Raw genomic sequence first — 12,485 nt, 5'->3', positions numbered from 1 at the left:
GCTTGTCTTATGAGGCAAGATTGAGCAGTTTAGGCCTATACTCGCTAGAGTTTAGAAGGATGAGAGGAGGTCTAATTGAGGTATATAAGATGCTAACGGTGATAGACAAAGTAGACGTGGAGCAGATGTTTCTCCTTGTGGGGCATTCTAGAACAAGAGGCCATAGTTTTGGGCTAAGGAGTGTTAGATTTACATCAGAGATGAGGAGGAATTACTTTTCTCAAAGGGTCATGAGTCTGTGGAATTCACAGAGGGCATTGGATGCTGGGACGCTGAATAAATTTAAGGAGGAGGTTGACAGATTTTTAATTAGCAACGGGTTGAAAGGTTATGGGGAGAGGGCGGGAAATTGGAGTTGAGGCCGAAATGAGATCAGCCGTGATCGTATTGAATGGCGGGGCAGGCTCGAGGGGCTGAATGGCCTAGTCCTGCTCCTAGCTCTTATGTTAGGTTCAGCGGGATAGATTCAGAACAGATGTAGCAGCTCAAAACTGGGCAAGCGTAAGGTGCTGTGGGCCGTTGGTAGCAACAGAGTTGTTTATCGGCATAATCTGTAGCCTCAAGGCCCAGCGTATTCCTTACTGCTCCCTCAGGGTTCTTACCAACGCAGGGGGCTCGTATAGTCACTCTAGTGCCCCCGGAGGCTGAGGAAAATCCTTCGATACATTCACAGTAGAATCGGCCAGCTTTACTGCGACACACTGTATTGGGTCCACAGATACGGGACAGACACAGATCGGCTGCAATGGATGTCAAAGAAACATGCACAGGTTCAAAGAGATCAGGAGACGCAGACAGAGACAAAAGAACGATGAACAATTAACGCTCCGGGCATCATTAAAAACCCATCGGCTCCTCTGCCGCGGCTCAGAGGGCAGCACTCTCACCTCTGAGTCAGGCAGTTGTGGGCTCAAGTTCCACTCCAGAAATGACAAATGAACATTTGGGCTTGGGGGGTGATCGCAGAATCACGACACTCTCAACCTGGAACTCATTGCGAGGAAAAAAATAAAGTTTTTACCTTTGCACTGAGTCTTTGTTTTATTGTTAAATGTAGCTTCACCGGTTGAGACAAATCCTTCCTTACAGGAACAGTTGAAAGATCCTGGTGTATCAACACAGTTGGCATTGAGGCCGCAATGTTCCTCTATCTTCAAACACTCATCGACATCTGTAATAAGCAACAGAGTGATTTCACTAACTTTAACGAGCTATTGAGAGATTTCATTTCCAACCTTTTGTTTCGGATCAAGAACTGAGGGATGTTGTGCCCACTGGGGTGAAGGAGGTTAGGGCTTCAAGAACAGTGCCTGGCCTGGCATGAATGATTCCTAAGTCAGCTCCCAGCTGCAAATTGGCCATCATCTGAGGCTAACCTATTGGGCCACCAATCACTTCACCCAGTGTGCTCGTAGAAAGGGTTAGAGAGACAAATCCAACGGGAACTGAGGAGCAGGAGTGAATACAGCTAACAATTCCAAGGGATCATGACGCCGGAGATACACCATGAGTGGCAAGATGTAAATGGGAAGCATGGTCTTAGGGTAGTAAACGGAGTAGTTCTTGGATGATAAAGTAATAAAGTAATGGATGAACAAAGGCACTTATTCCATCATATTTCAGACTGCAATAGAAATAGCTCTATAATTTAATTGCCCCCTTCACAGCCCAACATCTCTTCTTGGCATTGATGGCAACAATAAAGCTGGGTCTCAGTAACTAGCACATTCACAGCCAAGACAGAAGGTTGTGGGTTCAATGCAGTACTGAGTGTGTTGGACTTACTTTTGAAGGAGACAAAGTGGGGCCATGGTGACCTATCTGTTAGATGTAAAAGCTCCCATGCAACCGTGGAGTTCTCCCCGATGCCCTGGGCAATATTTATTCCTCAATCAACCGCACTGAAGTGGATTATTTGGTCAATGTCACATTCCTGTTTGTGGGAGCTTGCTGTGCACAAATTGGCTGCTGTGTTTCCTACGTTACAACAGTGACTACACTACGGAAAGCACTTCATTGGCAGTAAAACACTTTGGGAAATCTGAAAGTTGCTACATAATTGCAAGTTATTTGTTTAAATGTTTTTGGGTCTCACTTCAAAGGAAAATAATGCTATTACTTTGGCATCCAGTCTTTGTCTTATTGGTGACAATATGTTCTCCAGTGGTTAAGGCAAATCCTTTATTACGGGTGCAGCTGAAATTCCCCTTTGTGTTGATGCAATTTTCATTCAAGCCACACGGGTCTTTCTCACACTCGTTGATATCTGGAATGGAAAACAATTTTATAATCTCCCAGAACACCTTCATGTACTGGCCACCTCTTAGCTTCTGCCTAAAGTTAAGGTTCCTTTGGCATTTCCCTCAAGGTCATGGCTCAATACCTGGAGAAGCCAAACTCAGAATTTTAATGTCACTCAGAACCATACCGCAACTGATGTGCCACATGGTGTCTCGAGTCTGCTCTTTCGTTCAATATGACCATAGCTGACCCTTGACCTCAATGCCACTTTCACTGCCTGACCCCCAAATTCCTTGATTCCCTTAGAATCAAAAAAACCTATCAATCTCAGTCTTGAATAGTCTCAATGGCTAAATATCCACACACCCCCCTCTGGAGTGGAGAGTTCCAAGGATTCAGAGCCCTCGGAGTGAAAATGTCAACACGAGGGGCAGTGGGTTCTTCCCCCCTTCCCCCCATTCTTCCTGGGTACACCCGACGGTGTGAACTGGTGGATTGTTGAGGAGATCTTTGACAAGCGAGTGTAAAACCAGATTGTCCACCCATTAACTTGGGAATGTGAAGCAACTCCAATCATTAATCTTTTGTGAGACACCAGCACATTCATCATTTACCATTTATTCCATTAAGAATGACTGGGTTTCCTTATCCCTCCAGTTCATATCTATTAATGACCTCAAATATACCCTGAAAATGTCAAGCTCCTTTCTAGTTTTTATTCAGCGTGAATGGTACCTTTCTACATAGGTTAATTGGTCATAGAATCGTGCAGTACTGAAGGAGGCCATTTGGCCCATTGTGCCTGTGCTAGCTCTTTGAAAGAGCTATCCAAATAGTCCCACTGCTCTGCTCTTTTCCCATGGCCCTGCAATTTTTTTCCTTTGATGGGGGGGGATAATTTTTTACACATCTTGATCCAGCGGTCTCCTGGCAAGCTGTTCAATCCTTTGAGCGTGCCCTTTCTGAGCGTTTAGTCGGGAACATGTGAGTATTATGGATTCAGCTTCTCCAGCAGAATAGGCCTTACATCAGCACCGAGTATTTGCTTTAATCGGTGAAGGTACATTCTCCAGTGGTTGAGATAAATCCTTCATTACAGGTGCAGGAGAAATCCCCATATATGTTGGTGCATGTTACATTCAAACCACATGGGTCTGTCTCACACTCGTCAATATCTGGAACAAAATCAATTTCATCATCCTGGACACGAATATTGCTGAAAAGAGAGATACGTTGCCAAAGCTTTTCATCTTGCACTCATCAGGACAAACACAAGAATACCAAATTTCAAACCATCACAATTCACACTACAGTATAGTTCCCCATTGCTCTCTCCATCGCAACGTCTCGGCCAATCAGAGTTGACTTGCCAACCAATCAGCACCCTTTACTCCTCGAGTATAAATTGGTGTGCTCATTTGAAATTTGGCATTCTCACCACATCGCCAATCTCCACTGAGGCCTCTAATTCCTCAGTTGCTTCACTCTTTCACTTCACTGGCTATGTTTCAATAACACACCTCATTCTGTTCATACTAAATAGGACCTCTGTTACACTGGAAGGTCCATTTCTGTGCGCATGTATTTATGGTGTAATTTCTAACAAACTTTTAATTCCCAAATTTCAATGCTGGAGGTCCATGTTATCAAAAGTAACACCATTCCTTGACAATTCTTGGTCCTTTGATTGTCTTATAAACCCTGAATTAAAAACTTCAGTGTCTTTTCCGTGAGGCTTCCATTGGTCCTTGACAGTCAGTATTGACTTCACCAAGATTCCTTAACGTGCTTGGACTGGAGGAAAATGTTGAAGAAGTTGTGCGATAGTAGGAATGATGTGTATAATTCTCCTAGCTTATAGTCACCCAACCCAATGGTTTAATAGCCTAGTAGTTATGGTACTGAGACTAGCAACCCAAAGGTGGGGAGTTCAAATCCCAATACAGCAGGTTGTGAAATTGAGCTCAATAAATGCAAGCTACCCCCAGAAAATGGGTTGTCATAAAAACCTGAGTTGTTCATTCATGGCCTTCAGGTAAGGGAACGATGGTGCCATCACCTTGTGGTTAATATAACTTCAGTCCAATTCAATATGGCTGATGCTAATGTCCCCAAGGAGGTGAACAAGGGACAGGAGCATTTTAAAATGAATTATAGATCTCCTTTAGACAGTAGGTTCTCATCAACACAAATAGTTTTTTCAATTAACAGCAATATTCCCAATGGATAACTCTTTTGACTGTGGTCCAGGCCATCTAGCTGCTGATGGAGGGTGTTGTCTTTTGAATGCTACAACGTGACAGGTCTTTCAATGACAGTCAACTATCCAGCAGTGCACGGAAAGCTACAGAGACGTAGAACATTGCAAGTTCCTGACCACAAAGCAGATCGAATCCATCTCACTCGTTCTTAAATGCATCACCATTTCATCATCGCTAACAGAAGCAACACATACATAAAAGCCATTCCTCGAAATCAGCTCAAGGCCTCCCTATGTCTTAGGCTGTGTAACCAGCACGAGGCCACCTAATTAACATCAAGTGCATTAATAACACCATCTTAAGCCAGCATCTCATTCAGAAACGCTCTCCATTTATACAGCTTCTGGCTTGACGATGCCTAAGGTTACAAGCAAATATAGGCGAGCTAAAATCTTAGCACTGAACACTCATCCAATAAACCTTCAAATTACGATCCACTTTGTAATTCTGTGGCTGTTTGATCAGTTGGCAAGGCATTTGGCTTTAAACTGAAAAAAAAAAATTAGAACCCCGCTGAGTTCCGATTATCTTTCCATCTCGGAAAGCTGACATGAGAGGTAGAACAAGGGCCATGCATGGAACACTGGGCACGTTACCATGGAAACTAGCCAAATGGCAGCCAAATCCAAAACAAAGGAAACAAAATAGATCAACCATTCCTTTCTCCCTAACAGCAAGTCGACAATCAGAAATGGTTTCAGAATTTACCAATGTATGAATAGTAAGAAATTTACTCTTCAAAAGCATAATAATATATAATATTTACATATACACACACATATATACATATACACACACACACACATATATATATATATATATAAAAAAAACATCTGTTTAAGATTAAATGTTTTATGAATTGGGGTCATCAACCTAAAAAGGTCGCTATACAAAGGAAAGATGAATACACAGCAGAAAATTTATCAAGTATTTTTCATTACAGATTCATCATCTAACCAGCAGGGCAGTACAAGGGTGACATGGTTTTATGGTCATTAAAATTGTGTTGAACACCCTCATTTCTTTTTTGTTGTGCCTTCTTTCCATCAGTTTTCTTCGTTGACTCTCCTCAGTGATTTGACTCTTCCTGAATTTTGTTCTACGGGCTCCATTATCTCGCCCAAATGGACAAATCGGCCTACTTGATTGACACTCCATCCAACCACCTCCAACATTCGCTCCCTCCACCACCATCCAGCCAATGGCAGCAGCGTGTCTCATCCATCAGATGCCCTGCAGCAACTCGCCAAGGTTCCTTTGACAGCATCTTCCAAGCCCACGGCCTCTACCACCTAGAAGGACGAGGGCAGCAGATGTATGGGCACACCACCACCTTCAAGTTCCCCTGCCAGCCATTCAACATCCTGGCTTGGAACTATATTGCCATCTCTTCAATGGGTCAAAATCCTGGAACTCCCTCCTTAACAGCACTGTGGGTGTACCCACACCACACGGACTGCAGCGGTTTGTGAAGGCAGCTCACCCACCACCTTCTCACGGGCAATTACGAATTGATAACAAATGCTGGCTTTGCCAATGATGCCCACAGTCCACAAAAGAATAAAAAAAAATACAGATTTGAGCAAGATCACTTTGTTCCACCTCCACTGGTCCCTGTCTCAGCTCATCTCTGCTGCTGAAACTCTTATACATACCTTTGTTACATCGAGGCTTGATTATTCCCACACTCTGCTGGCCGGCCTTCCATCTTGCGCCATCCATAAGGTTCTGCAAAACTCGAAAGCTGCCCTGTATTCTAACTCACACCAAGCCCCGTTCACCCATCACCCTTGCACTCGCTGGCCTACACTGGCTCCGGGTCCAGTCATGCCTCGATTTTAAAATTTTCACCCATGTTTTCACACCCCTGCATGGCCTCCTCCCTCACTATCTCTGTGATCCCCTCCAGCTCCAGGCCCTCTGAGTTCTCTGTCCCTCCATTCTGGCCTCTTGACCAGCCCCAATTTTAATTGCTCCACCATCGGAAACCGTGTCGTCAGCTGCCTAGGCCCCTGAGCTCTGGAATTCCCTCCCTGCCTCTCTCCCCTTCTCTACACGCTCCTTCAAACCTACCTCTTTGTCCAAGCTTTTGGTCACATGTCCTAATGTCTCCTCAAATTGTAGGCCGATAAGACTCCTGTGGAGTGCGTTGGGACACTTTGCTGCATTAAAGGTGCTATATAAAGGTAAGCTGTTGTTGCTTTACCGTTGCTCTATGCTTTTGTTCCTAGTGGGTAATGAAGTGCATTTTCTGTATCTTTCAGTCTTCACTGTCAATGCCGAGCATATCCTGCTTGGGCCTATGTTCACCGACATTTAAATCAGACCGTTTGCCCCTTCCTCCAGGTCACCAGTCATAACTTTGGAATGCCCCTCCTGAATGTCGTTCGGCGTCGATGGCAAGGTCATTTAACTAGAGCTCCTTGAGGTTAACGTCTGGTCCCTCCTCGAAACGGGAGCGGGACCCTCCAAACCTCTCTCTTCTGTGAACAGGCAGGTAGTTCCTGACATGTTGAGTGGAGCTATGCACACCAGGCATGCCCAACAACATATGGCTTAACTCTCTCTCAGCTTAGCACAGGGCTTATCATGCTTTGAAAGGGCCCGGTAACATTCTTACCTATACACCCTGTACTTCCATCTGTAAAGTTAGTTAGTCCCAATGGCGTGATGAATCCTTTCTTGCACAGGCAGTAGAAACTCCCCAATGTGTTAAGACATATTGTATTTGGCCCACACACTAGTGGCTTTTGGTAACATTCATTAATTTCTGCAATAAATATGAAATGGACACGTGAATATCACCCATTATCTATGTTGCGTTACAGCTCCCTCATTTCCCCACCGCCCCCCCCCCCCACCACCTGTAGACTGTCATATAGAGATGAGAGTCTAAGTGTCGATAGCTAGTGATCCATCTAATATGCTCGAGAGCCTGCCAGTGGGTTGACTGCGGATTGGGTAGTCAAAAAAAACCCATAAGGAACGGAGCCCTTAGAAAGCTTTAAGTCCGAACCATTTATTGAAGAATTTATGGATCAATGATAATTCTATAATCGCCAACAATGACACAACAGAACGCCTCTCAACTGCCAGGAGGACCCATCTTGCTCATCAACATTTTGTTGAAGGCCACACTCAGTTGGGGGCTTGAACAGCAGAACACAGGAAATAGGAGGAGTAGTAGACCACACGGCCTGTCGATCATTCAATGCGATCATGGCTGATCTTGGCCATCAATTCCTTTTCCCACCTGCTTCCCCATATCCCTTGATCCCCTGCGAGGCCAAAAATCTGTCTATCCCAGCCATAAATGTATTCAGCGAGGAGAGCATTCACAGCCCCCTAGGGTAAAGAATTCCAAAGATTCGCAACGATTTGAGTGAAGTAATTTCTCCTCTTCTCAGTCCTAAATGGTCAGCCCCATGTCCTCAGACTGTGCACTCGTTTTAGACTCCCCAGCCAGGGGGGAAACAATCTCTCCGTGTCTACTTTATCAAGCCCACTTCAGAGTCTTGTGTATTTCAATGAAATCACCTCTCATTCTTCTAAACAGGGAATATAGACTTGGTTGATGACCACAGGGTTGCTCCAATCTTTGATTAACTGGACATGCGCTGGGAAACACTAACAAGCTGCCAAATGGCCAATCCACTCAGTGCTATGGGTGTTAAGATAGCCCCACTGCTTAACACAGTGGCACGGAGCAAGACAAGGAAAGGGAACGATTTAGATATTCACTTGCATTGCCATAGCCTCCAGGGGTTTGGGCCAAGCGCTGGGAAATGGGATTAGTGCAGTCAGATCCTTGTTGACCAGCGCGGACACGATGGGCTGAATGGCCTCCTTCTGCGCTGTAAGGTGCCTGAGTCCATGAGGAGACTCGGGCGGGCAGGGTCAGGAGCGGGCGTGGAGCCAATCGCCGCCCGCGATTGGCTGCGCGCCGCCATTTTACGTGGGCGAGCCAATTAAGGCCCGCCCAGCGTGACGTGCGCCGGTAGTACTCAGCGCTACCTGTGCAGGCCGGGGGGGCGGTGGGGGGAGGAGGGAGAGTCGGGGCCTGTGCTCTTCTGTGTATTGTGTGCAAAAGAGCATAGCAACCTCCCTGGAGGCATGGAGTTGCCTCGGGGAAATTAGTTTCATAATGAAACAACGAACAAAAGAGAAGATCAAATTATTCAGACGTGTCCCCTCATGTGACAGTGTCACTTGAGCTGGGTTCACGTTTATGAATTCTGACTAAAAAAATTTTATTCATTCCACTATTAAATCCTTCGTGAAACCTCATCCCGCCCGTGGACGAGGTTCCATGATAAATGCGAAGGCCGCCTGGGCTCTTCGCCTGCCCACCCCCCATCGCCAACCTTAAGGTTGGACGGGCAGCCCAGACAATCACTTTAATTCATTTATTAGTGGCCTTAACAGGCCTTTGACAGTTCAGCGGGCGCGCAGCCCACTCTAAACTAAAGATCGGAATGACGCGCAGTGACGTCGGGATGCACGCCTGACGTCACCACACGTCGTTTTACGCGTTGGGGCATGCAGGGCCCTATGAGATTCTGCCCTATGAGTCTACACTACACAGCCAGCTCCTGCGACATCTCAGAGCTGAGCCAAAGGTCCCAATCATAACTTCACAGGTCTAACTAAGATGCCGACTGATTTCCTCTGAACGCCATTCTGTGAAGTGCTTTTTTTTAGCACTTTTCCTAGTGTTGTTTCTGGTTCCATTTGTTTCCGTTTGTCATTCTCTCTGCTTGAAAACTGTATCCTTTGATGTGCCAAGGTGTGCAAGGGCATTGTTTGCTAAGAGAGGAGCCAAGGCCCATTGCATAAGGTTGAAAGAGGGTTAAAATGAAGGTGAAATTAATTAAATAACAGGTGATCAGATGAAAGCAAGTTTGAGTAGGATCAGGAATTTTGAAGTTGCGGGAAATTAATTATTATCATGACAGTTTATATTTTAACTCCATACACAGGAATGCTACAAACATCATAGAAGAGAACTCTCTACAATGGAATTCCAACTTCATGTCATTGATTAATGTGTCTATCGACACTAATGGAAAAATATTTGGCCCACAGGCACTCTATCCAATGTCCTCACTGTAGTCACTGTAAATGTGGTTTAGAGCAAACTAGAACACGTTGGCAAAATTAAATAAGAACATAAGAAATAGGAACAGGAGTAGACCATTCGGCCCCTCGAGCCTGCTCCACCATTCAATAAGATCATGGCTGATCTTCTTGTGTTTTGATATCCACATTCCCATCTAACCCCGATAACCTTCGATTCCCTTCCCTAACAAGAATCTATTTACCTCCGCCTTAAAAATATTCAATGACCCCGCCTCCACCACCTTCTGAGGCAGAGAGTTCCAAAGTCGCACAACCCTCTGAGAGAAAAAAATTCTCCTCATCTCTGTCCTAAAAGGGTGACCCCTAATTTTAAAACAGTGCCCCCTAGTTCTGGACGCACCCACAAGAGGAAACATCCTTTCGACATCCACCTTGTCAAGGCCGTTCAGGATCTTGTATACTTCAATCAAATCACCCCTCACTCTTCTAAACTCCAGTGGAAACAAGCCCAGTCTGTCCAGATTTTCCCCACAAGACAACCCACTCATTCCAGTTATCAATCTAATAAACCTCCTTTGAACAGCCTCCAATGCATTTACATCCTTCCTTAAATAAGGAGACCAAAACTGCACACAGTATTCGAGGTGCGGTCTCATCAATGCCCTGTATAAAAGTAAGGATGTCATGCTTCAGTTATGTTGAATCCCTCTCGTAATAAAGGATAGCGTCCATTAGCCTTCTTAATTACATACTGTACCTGCATACTAACTTTTTGTGACTCATGCCCTAGATCACCTAGATCCCTCTGCAACTCAGAATTATGCAACTGTCCTCCATTTAAGTAATACTCCTGCTTTTTTGTTCTTCCTGCCAAAGTGAAGAACTTCACATTTTCCCACATTAAACCCCTTTTTCCAGATCTTTTCCCACTCAGCCAACCTATCTATATATCCATCTGCAACCTCCTCATGTCTTCTTTCCTACGTATCTTTGTGTCATCTGTAAATTTAGCTACCACGTCTTCACTCTCCTCATCTAAGTCATTGATGTAAATTGTAAAAAATGTGAGACGCCAGCAGAAATCCCTGTGGGACTTCACTCGTTGTATCCCGCCAATCAGACAAAAGACCCATTTATGCCTACTCTCTGCAAATGAGAAAATAAATTATTTTGTGTTTTGTCATGGCTCTGTGAAACCTTTCTGACAAGTTATGAAGGCAAGTGCTGCTACGTGGGAAAGTGTTCTCATGTCAGTCCCATTAAAAGCAGAGAGGACAACCAGTCCAAAAGGTACGAATAGACTTTGAGGTTATTTTATAGAAGCAGTCAAGATTAGGATGGGCATCTGACAAACCTAATCCAGATAACTTGTTCACGAGAAGAGAAGGTTGAGAGGAGACTTGATGCAGTTTTCAAAATCATGGACAGAGAGAAACTATCTCATTGGCTGAAGGGCTGAGAAACAGAGGACAACCATCTAAGGTGAACGGTTAAGAAACCGAAGGCGATCTGAGGAAAGCCCTTTTTACACAGCAGTGCTGCAGATAGAGACACATTCAAACATGGCTTTCAAAAGGGACCTGGATAATTGTCAGAAGAGAGGAAGTTTGCAGGGCAATGGGGAAAATGTGGAGGAATGGGACTAGCTGAATTGCTCTTGCAGAGGGACACCCATGGAAACGACAAGCCCAATGGCCTCCTTCTGTGCTACAATCGGCCTATCATGGCTCCAGTACCAGAAAGGACAGAGATTGGAAAGTCAAGATCAGCAAAGAATGTCGGATGCAAAGTTTTCATCTGAGAGATGACAGAGTAGTTGAATAAGTTGTATTGGTGAAGGGCCCTGAAGGAGATATGTAAATAGGTTCTGGAGAAATTAGATTGATGTCGATGGTGTGGAAGTGGGAGGTGAGCTTTAGGTCAATCAAAACAAATGAGCCTAGTGGGCGGAGTGAGATTTTTCTAAACCAAGAGAATGTCGGTGTTCAGGGAAACTTAACCACACGACCAGATGGAAACCTAACCACACAACCAATCGGGAAGGCTCAGGTTAATCTCCACAGTTTAAGCATCTACAGGAAGAAATGGAGGAAATCTCTGAACAACTGAGTCTCACTTACGAACAATGTATCACTTCCATCGGCTTTGACAAGGCTCTTGAGAGGAAATGGGCAAATGAGCAAGGGGCTTCCCAATATCACACTTGAGGAGCAATTGGGAATTATGCGGGCTATATCATCAGAACGACAAAGATGGTACAGATGTTAGGAGATAGGAAAGAATGAAATGGGAAAAAAATAGAGAGGGACAAAGGGAAAAGAGCTAGAGTAAAGAAGGACAGTTAAGAATAGGCCCCTGCATACCAAGGCATTCAGGAATATCCTCGATAAAAGCAAAATACTGCAGATGCTGGAAATCTGAATCAAAAACAGAAAATGCTGGAAAAACTCAGCAGGTCTGGCAGCGTCTGTAGAGAGAGAAACAGAGTTAACATTTTGAGTCCACATGACCCTTCTTCAGAGCTGGAGAAGTGGAAATGTGATGAAATTTATACTGTTTAAAGGGCTGGAGCAAGTAAAGCTGGATAGAGGGCCAGTGATAGGTGGAGGCAAAGAAGAGATTGACAAAGATGTCATGAACTAAAGGACAAAGGGAATGTTAACGGTAGTGACTAGTGCTAAAAAAGGTGCTGATAGTGGGATAAAGGTAAGAAAGCAAACTATCAGCAACTTTTTTTAGCACTAACCACCACCATTAACACTCCCTTTGTCCTTTAGTTCATGACATCTTTGTCAATCCCTCCTTTGTCCCCACCTATCACTGGCCTTCTATCCTGCTCTCCCTGCCCCACCTCCTTAAACAGTATAAATTTCATCACATTTCCACTTCTCCAGCTCTGAAGAA

At 44.7% G+C, this 12,485-nt stretch overlaps 1 protein-coding gene across 1 annotated transcript in view; it reads right to left on the bottom strand.

The window, feature by feature from the left end:
* The window catches only part of LOC144668758 (adhesion G protein-coupled receptor E3-like), a 68,054-nt gene that overhangs the window by 25,249 nt on the left and 30,320 nt on the right, over positions 1-12,485 (bottom strand). The window contains exons 4-7 of the mRNA XM_078531089.1: positions 7,123-7,272; positions 2,120-2,266; positions 1,022-1,171; positions 603-740 (exon numbers count right to left, since the gene is read on the bottom strand). Of these exons, the coding sequence (XP_078387215.1) occupies positions 603-740; positions 1,022-1,171; positions 2,120-2,266; positions 7,123-7,272 (585 nt within the window). The remainder of the gene's footprint in view (positions 1-602; positions 741-1,021; positions 1,172-2,119; positions 2,267-7,122; positions 7,273-12,485) is intronic.

This window comes from Cetorhinus maximus, chromosome 28 (assembly GCF_964194155.1).
Source record: "Cetorhinus maximus chromosome 28, sCetMax3.hap1.1, whole genome shotgun sequence".
Classification (NCBI taxonomy): Eukaryota; Metazoa; Chordata; class Chondrichthyes; order Lamniformes; family Cetorhinidae; genus Cetorhinus; species Cetorhinus maximus.
The sequence above is the reverse complement of the archived record's forward strand: the minus strand, read 5'-3'. Positions and strand labels throughout refer to the sequence as shown.